This window comes from Somniosus microcephalus, chromosome 22, assembly GCF_052327205.1.
Source record: "Somniosus microcephalus isolate GS21.2 chromosome 22, FLI_Smic_1.0, whole genome shotgun sequence".
In the NCBI taxonomy this organism is placed as follows: Eukaryota; Metazoa; Chordata; class Chondrichthyes; order Squaliformes; family Somniosidae; genus Somniosus; species Somniosus microcephalus.
Window position 1 is genome coordinate 55,037,005 of NC_141008.1, and position 13,183 is coordinate 55,050,187.

The 13,183-nt window shown below is 49.0% G+C and overlaps 1 protein-coding gene across 1 annotated transcript; it reads right to left on the reverse strand.

Annotated features, from left to right (window-relative positions):
• Positions 1 to 277: 277 nt before the first annotated feature.
• mrm3a (mitochondrial rRNA methyltransferase 3a) lies at positions 278 to 11,821 on the reverse strand. Its single transcript, XM_085964786.1, has 4 exons — positions 11,473 to 11,821; positions 8,301 to 8,545; positions 7,301 to 7,468; positions 278 to 5,183 (listed from the first exon to the last, which is right to left on the reverse strand). Exons 1-4 carry the CDS (start codon positions 11,805 to 11,807, stop codon positions 4,639 to 4,641), a joined length of 1,293 nt encoding a protein of 430 aa, XP_085820912.1. The 5' UTR covers positions 11,808 to 11,821; the 3' UTR covers positions 278 to 4,638.
• Between the last annotated feature and the right edge of the window lie 1,362 nt (positions 11,822 to 13,183).

A 13,183-nucleotide genomic window follows, 5' to 3' on the forward strand; every position in this document is an offset into this window, starting at 1 on the left:
ATACCATTTGCCTTCTTAACCGCCTGCTGCACCTGCATGCTTACCTTCAGCGATTGGTGCACAAGGACACCCAGGTCTCGTTGCACTTCCCCTTCTCCCAATCTATTGCCGTTCAGATATTGGTTGGGCCGACCCACGTAATCCCAGGGCACTTGCGAGCCGCCTGCACCCTGGGATACGTGGGCCTCTGCCCATGCGTACCCAGGATCGCAAGCCTCTATCTCCCAGGCCACCAGGTAAATGCGTAGATTTTTTTATTTATTTATTTATTTAAAAAAATTTTTTTTAAACAGGTCGGAGGCATCCGCCCGCGCGTGGGAAGCCTCCGATCGCAATTTCAAGCCCATTTTCTTATCCATTAGATTCCTAATCAGCCACACTGATTCTATCCTATTTCACTCGCTACCCATTACAGGGATAAATTCCTTCTGTATTTTAAAAAAAAGAATTCTTTAAAACGTCCTATTACCACAGATTATATTGCCTTTGCAAAACTTTGTCAGCTTGCCAAAACACTCTTTTTATAGTCTGCTCATTTTTAGCTTGAAAGTTTCCAATGTTCCCTCACTAATATTGCATTTACCACCATCTCAGTTGGCCACGATCAGACCTGGTACTGCACTCTTCCCACTTGCTGGTTCGCTCTCGCGCTGCTTTGGAAACAAGTCCTGCATCAACTTTGAGCTCTGATCTACTCGTTCCACCTTGTGTATCCTGGTCAATAATCTCCCATCATCATGACTTTGTCGTAGCGTCCATCTGCTTTGCTATCTCCCAGAGCATTACATTTTTTTGCTTATATAAAAGGTGTATTTATATCGCACCTTTCATGATGTCAGAATGTCCCACAGCGCTTCTGAAGCACTTGTGTAGTCACTGCTGTAATGTAGGAAATGCGGCAGCCAATTTGCACACAGCAAGATCCCACAAAGAGCAATGTGATAATGACCAGATTTAGTGATGTTGATTGAGGGATAAATATCGGCCCTCGGACACCAGGGAGAACTCCGCTGCTCTTCTTCAAAATAGTGTCATGGGATTTTTTATGTCCACCTGAGATTTGATCGCCCATCTGAAAGAAGGCACTCCAAACAGTACCGCGCTCCCTCAGTACGGCATCGGAGCGTCAGCCTAGATTATGGGTTCAAGTCCCAGGCGTCACAACCTAATGACTCACAGGCAAGAGTGCTGCCACTGAGCCACGACTGACCAGCAGAAATTCCCCCTTTTGAATCTTGCATGGCAAATTTAATTAAGAACATAAGTAATAGGAGCAGGAGTCGGCCATACGGCCCCTCGAGCCTGCTCCGCCATTCAATAAGATCATGGCTGATCTTCGACCTCATCTCCACTTTCCCGCTCGATCCCTTGATTCCCTTAAGAGTCCAAAAAATCTATATTTTTAAATGTGTTTATGGGATATGGGCGTCGCTGGCAAGGCCAGCATTTATTGCCCATCCCTATTGAACTCAGTCTTGAATATACTCAACCACTGAGCATCCACAGCCCTCTGGGTTAGAGAAATCCAAAAATTCACAATGCTCCGAGTGAAGAAATTTCTCATCTCAGTCCTAAATGGCCGACCCCTTATTCTGAGACTGTGACCCCTGGTTCTGAATTCCCCAGCCAGGGGAAACAGCCTCTTCGCACCTGCCCTGTCAAGCCCTGTAAGAATTTTATACGTTTCAATGAGATCCACTCTCATTCTTCGAAACTCCAGAGAATATAGGCCCATTGTACTCAATCTCTCCTCACAGGACAACCCTCTCTGCCCAGCAAGTTGCTGCAGTGCTCAACCCGCTGCTGGTGCACACAGTGCAGATCCAGGCACCACCGTGTGGCTGGAATCAGGAACAGCAGCATTGGCATCTTTGAGCACACCTTCGATACAGCATCATCCAGTGGCATGTAATGGAACTGCAGATTCTGAAATTCCTAAATCGGAAGAGAAAATACAGCAGACATTGAATGATGCGGCACAGGCCAGGCAGCCCAGCGTGCCTGTGCCGGCTCTTTGGTAGAGCTATCCAATTAGCCTCTTTTCCCCCTCAGCTCTTTTCCCCATAACCCCGTAACTTTTTTTCCTTCGAGTATTTATCCAATTCCCTTTTTGAAAGTTACTACAGGAAACTTTCTGGTATCCGGCACGGACGGGACCGACGTGGTGCCGGTTCATCAACAATTCCGGATAACCGAACGCTATAGTAAAAGATACGGAGCTCAAAGCAACAAACCCTGTGCTTCAGAACAATGGGCACAAGGGGCACAAGTTGCAAGCGTCTCTGTAGCTTAGCAACAGCTGCAGCTACACCCTTGCACAGCAACAAATGGAGTTTAAAAAGGTAATAAAAGTAATAAAAGTTATCGGAACCAACTCCTGAATTTTGCCAGTGGATAGAGCGTTCCGGTTATTTAGGGGCCGGTTAATCGAAAGTTTCCTGTATTGAATGTGCTTCCACCGCCCTTTCAGGCAGCGCATTCCAGATCACAACAACTCGCTGTGTTTCCCCTCGGGTTCTTTTCCCAATCACCCTAAACCTGCGTCCTCTGGTTACCGACCCCCTCGGCCACTGGAAACAGTTTCTCCCCATTTCCTCCCATCAAAAACCATTCATGATTTTGAACACCATCCATTCTCCTCTTGGCATTCCCTGCTCTAAGGAGAACACAAATGTTGACATCTGAAAGGAGTAAAGGACAGGCTAACATTTCTGGTGTCATCCTTTTATTCTTGTTTCAGATTTGCAGTTTATTTACCTCTACGAAAAGTCTTTTGCTGGTTCGGACGCTGGGTGGTAATCTACACACAACTGGTCAAAGGCGGCAATTATTCAACCCACGTCACCAAACTGCAGCTTTGCAGAGTTTGATGAAATGGTACGTCAGAATAAAATAAGCGAATTCAACAACTGTTGTACAATTTCTAGTTAAACAAGCAACATCTGGCTAAAAGGAACCTCAGCATGCCATATTGCTTGATGGGCCAACGGCCGCCTGTGATAGGATAGAAATATAGATTGTGCTGGACACGAGAGCGCCCGAGAAAAAAAGAGACATGTTAACGTCTCGGGTGTCAGGACTGGAAGTGAAGGGCCCATGGACCTGCTGAGCAAAGCCAGCCACCGTTGTGTGTCTGTATTTGATTTCCAGCAAAGTGCAGTGTTTTTATTTTAAATTTTGATTATGGTGCTGTGTTCACAGAACGGTCTTTCCTATTTCTCAGTACAATGTGAGGATGGGAGCTATACTATTGATTTACTCTGCGACTGTCAACTACTGCGACATCAGGAGGCCCCATCAGTTCAGTCACACATCACCGTAGCCTGTTGACTTCCCCCAAGTGAATACAGACCCCAGGGGCAGCTTTAGCTGCTGGGTTTGGGATTTTTTCCAGCCTAGACTGGAGGTGTCCTGAGCAGTGATCGTATGGAGGTATACAAGATAGTCGAGGGAATGGTTAAAAGATAAATCAGGAAAATAACCTTACCGGTAGGACAAGGGGGACGCAGCTCAAAACTAGTAAGTAGGTTCAGTACAGATCAACACCCTGAATGGACTCCCACAGAGAGTAGTGGAGGAGAAAACCCTGGAATCATTTAAGAAACTACTGGATGCTTGGGGGGAGGGGGGGGGTGGAGTTCTGGATGAATAAATTAAGGTTAGCCTTCCTCAACCGTAATTATCTTGAGTTGGGCGATGGTGTAAGGGGTAAGAGAGTCAATATTTGCAATACACTGCACTAGGCAAACGGATTTAGTTCCATTAGCACAGTGCCGTATCAAGTCTCTCAAACATCCCAGAGCTCCTCGTACAATGAAGTATGAGTAAAGACGTCTTACTGCAATTATATAGGGCCCTGGTGAGCCCACACCTGGCGTATTGTGTACAGTTTTGGTCGTCTTACCTAAGGAAGGATATACTTGCCATAGAGGGAGTGCAACGAAAGTTCACCAGACTGGATCCTGGGATGGGGGGATTGTCCTATGAGGACAGATTGAGTAGACTAGGCCGATATTCTCTAGAGTTTAGAAGAATGAAAGGTGAACTCACTGAAACATACAAAATTCTTAGTGCTTGACAGGGTAGATGCAGGGAGGATGTTTCCCCTGGCTGGGGAGTCTAGAACCAGGGGTCACAGTCCAGAATAAGGGGTCGGCCACTTAGGACTGAGATGAGGAGAAATTTCTTCACTCAGAGGGTGGTGAATCTTTGGAATTCTCTACCCCAGAGGGCTGTGGAGGCTCAGTCCTTGAGCATATTCAAGACATTGATAAATTTTTGGATATTAATCGAATCGAGGGATATGGGGATAGTGCAGGAAAGTGGAGTTGAGGTCAATGATCAGCCATGATCTTATTGAATGGCGGAGCAGGCTCGAGGGGCCGTATGGCCGACTCCCGCTCCATGTTCTTATGTTATGTTCGAAGTTGAAGTCCAGCAACCGTTAAGTTGGTTAAAAACCCAGCCTCGTTTATAGAGCTGCCAAAACGTAAGGTACCAGTTTTGATGGCGAAAGTTTCAAAACTCCCGAACTAACACAGCCGCCTCGATCACTGCGTTGGCAAGCAGCTAGAGAATGCTGAATCCGAGACTACAGTGGATATATTCTCATTCAAGCAACACCACTCCTAGGTCCCGTTAGGTCCTGTTGGCAATTCTCTGGTCATTAAACAAGAGCTGTCTCCTGCCCTCAAACAGTAAAATACTCGCCGCCATGGCTGAATTGAGGCTGTTCACACTCGGAATCATGGGGATGTACAGTCGGTGCCCTCCCGTCCTCTCCACCAATGAGAGGGCTTCTAAGCTGAGCCCGTGCGTCTCGCCGCCGATCACGATGGCGGTCTGCTCCTGCGCCCAGGGCCGGTAGCAACACTGAGCCTCCACGTCAGGCAACGAGAGCAGAAATTCTCTCTCTCGGTCCTCGCCGTCGCTCTCCTCGTGTTCAGTCCGTCTCAACTTGGCGGGCGAGGGGGCCCGGCTCTGGCCGCCGGCTGGGAGAGAGGCCGCGGGGGGCAGCGCGGGGTTTGCAGCACCCAGGTAGGAATGATCGGCTACGTGTACCCGGGTGCTGGTGCTCAGATAGTTGGGGACGACTCCCCACTCTAGATTTGAAACAAGAGGGATGCGGAAGTGAGCACCCATAGCGGCCCGAAGCACCTTGGGGCCCCAGACGTCCACGCAGCCTAAGGGAAAACAAACACATTTTAATTCATTTTTTTTCTTTTAACATCCCAATTTTAGTTTCTACAGGAGTTCGAGTGCAGGGCCTGTGCTTGATGTTCTAGAGCAGAATTTTTTAATTTTATTTTTATTAATTGGGATGTCGGCGTCGCTGGCAAGGCCGGCATTTATTGCCCGTCCCTCACTGCCCTCGAGAAGGTGGTGGTGAGCCCCCTTCTTGATAATTGAGTGTCTCGCTGGGCCATTTCAGAGGGGCAGTTAAGAATCAACCACATTGCTGTGGGTCTGGGGTCACATATAGGCCAGGCCAAGTAAGGACGGCAGATTTCCTTCCCGAAAGGACATTAGTGAACCAGATGGGTTTTTACGACACAGTTTCATGGCTAGCTTTAATTAACTGAATTTAAATTCCCCGGCTGCCGTGGTGGGATTTGAACTCATGTCTCTCTGGATCTTTAGTCCAGTAACATAACCACTATGCTATCGTACTTGCTGTAGCATCCTCACTGTGCATTACTGGAGGTGGTGGACGCAGGGTCAGGGCGACCGGGCGGCGCAGGGTCAGGGCGGCGCAGGGTCAGGGCGACCGGGCGGCGCAGGGTCAGGGCGACCGGGCGGCGCAGGGTCAGGGCGACCGGGCGGCGCAGGGTCAGGGCGACCGGGCGGCGCAGGGAGAGTGGGCGCAGGGTCAGGGCGACCGGGCGGCGCAGGGGGAGTGGGCGCAGGGTCAGGGCGACCGGGCGGCGCAGGGGGAGTGGGCGCAGGGTCAGAGTGACCGGGCGGTGCAGTGGGTTAACACACCACTCCCTCCTCACCTTGGACCTCCGATTCTGAATAGTAGTTCAGAATTATGCAACAAAATTCTCTCCTTTCTCTGCCAGCTACAAGTGAAAAGGGTTTGTGCAAAGGATACGAGCCCACAGAACAAAAGTGTTAATCTTACTCAGGATAACTGAGGTGGGACACAGGTGTCACGTTGCTCCATTTGAAGAACACTCCATGGCTATGAAGAAGTCGCTTAGTTCAGGGCAGAGCTGAAGGAACCCGGTTTACATCTGATCTTCTGCCCTACGACCCTCCGAGATCTCTGCGCTCCTCCAATTCTGCCCTCTTGAGTCTCCCCAAGTTTAAGCACTCAACGTTTGACAGTCGTGCCTTCAGCTGCCTCGGCCCTAAGCTCTGGAATTCCCTCCTGAAAACCTACCTCTTTGACCAGGCTTTTGGTCACCTGTCCCAATATCTCCTTACGTGGCTCGGTGTCAGATTACGCTGCTGTGAAGCGCCTTGGGACGTAAAAGGCGCTGTGTAAATGCAAGTGGTTGTTGCGTTATACCTAAAGTAAGGAGGACTTCATGCTGCCACTGGGCACCCAGAGTAGAAAAGCGTTCCTTAGCACCAACATCCCTCAACTCGATCAGCTCAAACTATCCTCGTTGTTCCGAGGGCCTCCTGTGAGCGTGTGTTACACACCCGACTAGAGATCCTGTTCAATGGGATGTAGATCGAGAAGAGTTTATAGCTCTGTCAGAAACAACGTGAAGAGGCAAACATCTGCTGATAGTTACGATATTTAGGGGACAGCCTGAGAACGTGTTCCCAACAAGGCGGTGGAGAACCGATACTTTAAAAAAGATATAAACTATTTCTGGTGGCTCTCCTGATGCAGCACTCAGCAACACTCTCGAGGTTGATTGGCCTCCTCTGTTGAGTTAGCTAACCTTGGCCAGGATGGCGGTATGGAGGCAGGCATTCCAATTGGGCTCAGCACCCCTAAATTAGAGAGGCGTTTTTTTTTAAATCCGCTAGAGTTCCCATTCCTGATTTCTAACAAGTGATCCCTAGTGGAAAATGTTAAGTGTGTGTGTGTGTGTGAACAGGGTGGAGCCCGTGCGGTCCGGGCGGAGCGCAGCGAGGGCCCCCGCAGTCAATTAGCCAACCATCATTGTTTCGGTTTACATGTGGAGGGTAGCCCGTTGTGGAGGCACCAAAAGTGCTGCTGTAACCCATGTGACTCACGGCCCAAGTGCGAGTCAGTGTCTTTGGGAGAGAAAAATTGAAAAGCTGAGGAGGGGAGGGGACGACTTAGAATAGAATTGATGTAGACAGTGATGACACTAACCTTTTGTCACCAACACTTTGCTGCATCCAGCAGCCAGGGCAGATCGCAATATCGTGCCCAGGTTGCCAGGATCTCGGATGTTGTCACAGATGAGGAAGAGGGGTATGGCGCACTGCTGCTGAACGGCTGGATACTTCAGCTTGGAATGTTCTGGCTTTACAAAGATCCCTGTCAGAACCAGCAAGACCAAGAGGTTAATTTAGGATTTAAAACCCTCGGATTCTATTTGCCCCCCATCATCACCCCCAGGTGGCTTCGTGGCCCCCACCAAACAGCTCAAGAGCTGTCAGCATCACTCGAATGTCTATACTGTGTTAACGGCAAGCGTGCAATATTGTACTTTTATCCAGTCGAGGACATAAAACCAAAGCCCAGCCTGGCTGTTCCAGTAGATGTTAAAGATCCCACCCCACTTTTTAAAAAAAAAAAAAGTGCTCGCCTGGTACATAAAAACATAAGAATTAGGAGCAGGAGTCGGCCATACAGCCCCTCAAGCCTGCTCCGCCATTCAATAAGATCATGGCTGATCATCGACCTCAACTCCACTTTCCCGCCCGATCTCCATATCCCTGGATTCCCCTAGAGTCCAAAAATCTATCGCTTTCAACCTTGAATATACTAAACGACTCAGCTTACATGGTGTCCTGGCTACATTCCTCCCTCAACCAACACCACCAAAAATCAGAAAAACTGGTCAGTCATCTCATTGTTCTTTGTGGGATCTTGCTGTCCAAAAGATGGCCGCCGTTCACTCAAAACAATTCTTGTGTGAAAACACTTTGGAATGTTTCAAAGCGACGTGATAAGGTGCTACATGAATGAAAGTAGTTATTTGTCATAATATTGGCAGACCAGTTTTCTGTTGCTGTGCACCCAATGTTTTGTCAGCTGCCGGTTCTGGACCCCTTCCCAAGCCGCCCCCCCCCCCCCCCCCCGACGACGACGACGCAGGCAACAATGGAATGAGCATCCAAGAGCAGTCATTTTGGGGGAAACCTACCCATGGCTCCCTGGGGAGTTACAAGGCCAGACCACATCTTGATCTCTTCGAACTTCACTTTGATTAACTGAACATGTTTCAGTTTCTCCAGAGGCAACTCCTTCAGGCTGTCGACAGTACTGAAGAAGAGCGTCTGCAGCGATGCTCCAGCTCCCAAGGCATCGGTTATCAAGCGCCGACCCTCCAGCAGGATTTTCCCGTGCTGGTCACGGAACTTCTTGGACTTCGCAATGGTCACAACTTTCCTATTGACAAGAGTAATTTATAATTAGATTCTACAAAGAGGAACATAGGAATTGCTAGAGGCAAAGGGCCAAGGTTTATCTAGTTCACCTTCCATCATTACTACGATCGTATGACGGGAAAAGCTTATAAAGGGATGTCTAGTTTGGCTCTCCATTTGCTGGCCTCCTGAGATGCCGAGTGGAGAAATGAGGTGCCTCCCTCAACTGATCTTAGTGGGCAGGTTGACGTGATGTGTTCCGTGGTCTGGGACTCATGGCCACAGTCGCACTTCGGACCGTCCCTCATCTTCCACTTGTGGAGCTGGTGGCCGCACCCAGTGCAGATTGGGTAGAGCGCCGCCCACTGTCTTCGAGGGAGGTCGAAGCCAGGGACCTCTGCTGTTGGGTCAGCGATGAGGTGTTGGTTGTTTTATGTGGCGTGTGTCCCACGATTCCGCCCACCTGGATAGTGGGTCGATACCAGCCTTCTACCACCCTGGTCATCTCACGATACGATGATAACCGAGTTGTAGACCAATCACAGCGATCAACCTCCATCAATGAGTCTACAACAGACCCGGACATGAGGCGAGGAAAACCCCCAGTGGTGGAGAGCTTTGGGAAGCCAGAGGTCCAAAGTCACCTGTTCCTCCCGAGCACTGCTTCACTCGCCACACGTCATGTCTCGAATTACACATTGACTGTATCGCAAAATATTATTTTCTGACAAATCTAATTAGCATTTGAATGAACCAACACCATTTGCTTCCACCGTCTCCCGAGGGAGCCCGTTCCATAGATGAACCACTCACTCACTGAAATAATGTTTCCGCAGATTCATTTTGAATTTAGCCCCCTCCTGCTGGTCGTGACCTCTGGTTTTGCTGTTCTCAACGAGGTGAAAGAGGAGGTTATCTACTCCCTTTAGAATCCAGCAATCAGTACATACAAGATTCGTGCAGCTTTTTGCTGTGGGGTGGGAGGCTTATGCCACGTAGTGAGAGCTTTGCAAACTGGGAAGGTCGTGGCCAAGTTAGCTCATTTCAGCTGCAGTAACACTAGGGTCACCACTGCTACTGGCCTCAACAAGAAATGAACCGACTAAAGTCCCCACCCCGAATACTACCCGGCTACCCCCAATGAAGTGACCACATATGGGTGCCAGGTGGGCAGGATTGGTTTCCTCTGCAACACTCCAGTCAAATAACCTGCCAATTCGTTCATGAATAATGGATACTTGTCAAGGTACACAATGGCAAATGGCACCAGTGATACGGTAACCCGGCAAAAAATGGGTCAGAAAAATGCAACGTCCCATTAACTACTGCCCAGGTCAGATCATTGGAAACTATGGCTACGCAAAAAGATCCTGAAATGGATTACATAGGATATACAGCACAGAAACAAGCCATTCGGCCCAACCAGTCTATGCTCCACTCGAGCCTCCTCCCGTCTTTCCTCATCTAAATCTATCAGCATAACCCTCTATTCCCTTCTCCCTCATATGCTCGTCTAGCCTCCCCTTAAAAGCATCTATACTATTCGCTTCGACCACTTCTTGTGGCAGCGAGTTCCACATTCTCACCACTCTGGGTAAAGAAGTTTCTTCTGAATTCCCTATTGGATTTCTTGGTGACTATCTTATATTGATGGCCTCTAGTTATTCTCTTCCCCACCAGTGGAAACATTCTCTGTGTTTACTCATCAAAACCTTTCATGAATCTAAAGACCTCTATTAGGTTCATTTTCAGTTAACCATAAAATTACTTAAGTGAGATGGAACTGGAGCAAAGAGTGATTATTTTAAATAATTCAGTTTCTAGGAGAATGCAATAGCAACTTTAGTTCTCCAAACCCAACAGCCAGCATTACCATAAACGATAAATGCAGTTGAGCAATTATTAGAGAACAAAAAGCTGTGAAATATTATGAAAATTCGCACAATTTGAAATATTTTTCAACTGCACAAGAAAACATCTAATAAACGACATGTGGAGCCTGTAAGATGCTGCAGGGGTAGTTTGAGTAGAAGCTTGTGTCAGGGACTGTGTGCCGGCTCCGGTTTATTAATCCCGGAGCAGAGACTCCACCGGTGCGAGTATTAAGGCTGCTGGAAGGGGGTTTCAGAGAGAGGGCAGAATTTTTTTTTTATATTCGTTCACGGGATGTGGGCGTCGCTGACAAGTAGTTACGATGGCACAACCATTTCAGAGGGCAGTTAAGAGTCAACCACATTGCTGTGGGTCTGGAGTCACATATAGGTCAGACCGGGTAAGGGCAGCAGATTTCCTTCCCTAAAAGGACATTAGTGAACCAGTTGGGTTTTTACAACAATCCGGTAGTTTCATGGTCACCATTACTGATACTAGCTTTTTAATTCCAGATTTATTTAATCAACTGAATTTAAATTCCCCGGCTGCAGTGGTGGAATTTGAACTCTCGTCTCTGGATCATTAGTCCAGGCCTCTGGATCACTAGTCCAGGCCTCTGGATCACTAGTCCAGAAACGCTATGCTACCGTACCCCTAGATCATAGAATCACCAGCCTTTCAGACAGTGTATTCCAGATCATCATAACTCATTGCATTAAAAAAAAAATTCTCATCTAGCCTCTGGTTCTTTTGCCAATTATCCAAAATCTGTCCCCTCTGGTTACTGACCCTTTTGCCACAGGAAACAGATTTTCCTTATTTACTCTTGTCAAAACCCTTGTATAATTTTGAACACTATCAAATAAATCTCCCCTTAACCTTCCCTGCCAAATAAATCTCCCCTTAATCTTCTGTGTTCTAAGAAGAACCGCCCCAGCTGCTCTAGTCAACCACAGCATTTACTTTCGTCTTTAAATCATAGAATGGTTACAGCACAGGAGGCCATTCAGCCCATGCCGGCTCTGCAAGAGCACTTCAGCGAGAGCTCGGTTTAAAGTTAACTGGTATGTTCCTTACGCCAGCCGCTTGTCCCCGGGAAAGGCCTTTTCGTACGACAGTCGGTGCAGTGGATCGGGGCCGAGGGGCTCCTGGGGCCGAGCTTGGGGGACGGGGTCCGGGCGGCCGCTCCTGCTCTTGGCCGCGGCCGCCGCCGGCACCCCTTCCCCACGGGCAGGCGAGCGTCTTTCGGGCCCTTCGCCAGGGCTCGGCTTGCCTCCCTCACTGCGGGGATGCAGGGTCTCAATGGGCCTCCGCCTCAGCGCTCGAAGGTACCGTCTGGCCGGCCCGGTCAGCCCCGGGAGGAGCAGGGAGCGGGCGGCCGCCCGACTCACGCCTCTGATGAGCGCCGCCATCTTGCTGTAGTCAACCCGCGGTCACGTGAGACGCTGGACAGATGGCAACAGTCGGCTCACGTGACTCGGGCTGTTGCTGCTCTTTCGATGCAATCAAGAAACAAACATAACAACAAAAAAATACATCAAATGAAACTTAACAAATTAAATTAAGCTTTGCAGAACACCCCCATTCAGTCTGTAAGGGTGGCCCCGAGCTTCTGGTCGCCTGTCATTTTAATTCACTGCCCCATTCCCACTCAGACCTCACGTCTGCGACCTCTTGCATTGTTCCACGGAAGCTCACCGTAAACTCGAGGAACAGCACCTCATCTTCCGATTAGGCACTTTACAGCCTTCCGGACTCAATATTGAGTTCAACAATTTCAGATCATAACCCCGGCCCCTATTATATTTTTACTTATTTTTTATCCACACCTTCGTTTTGGCCTTTTCCCCCCTCCCTTTTTTTCTCTCTCCCACATGGCAGCTGTCTCCCTTTCTGCCAGCGCATTTCACACCTAATCTAGAGCTGTCTTTTGTCTCCACTAGTCCTATCACCATCTCGTCTCGTTTTGAATACCTCTTAATGTCTCTTCACTTCTCTTTTGTTCTCTCCCAGCCTGGCCTTTCAATCTATTTCATTTCCTGTGCTTTTCCAGTCTTGACAAAGGGTTTGACCCGAAACGTTGACTCTATTTTCTCTCCACGGATGTTGCCTGGCCTGCTGAGTTTTTCCAGCATTTTCTGTTGTTATTTCGGATTTCCGGCATCTGCAGTATTTTGCTATCAAATTAAATTAAGATTTGGTTTCCGGGGGGTGATGATTCACTCCAGTCCCGTCACAGAAGGCCTCGAGCGTGCCAGCGGACACCGCGTGCTCCATCTCCAGGGTCACCCGGGCACAAACGTGGCCGCGGAAGAGAGAAAGGCAGGCAGGCAGTCGGGCCCGAACGACCCCCTCGACTGCCCGCTGCCCGGACCAGTTGATGGCCACTTTGGCCAGGCCCAGGAGCAGTCCTACGAGGAGGTCCTCCGACCTGCCCGCTCCCCTCCGCACCGGGTGACCAAAAATCAGGAGCGTGGGACTGAAGTGCAGCCAAAAATCGAGGAGCAGCCCCTTCAAATAATGGATCTGGGGCTGCTGCTGCCCCTGTCAGTCAGTCAGTCAGCAGCCTGTGCTCAGTGGGGAGCTGGCCTAGAGGGTGCTGCACACAGCAGGCTCAGGGAGGGACTGCACTGCTTCATCAACCACCACCGCACCCACCCCCCCCCAAAGAAAAGAAAATTTTTAATTTGTTAAGTTTCCTTTCATTTTCGGTTTAAGTTACAGTTTTATTAGTTGTGCCCCTTTAAAGAAAGAAAGACTACAATTTCCGTTCCATTATCAGTCACAG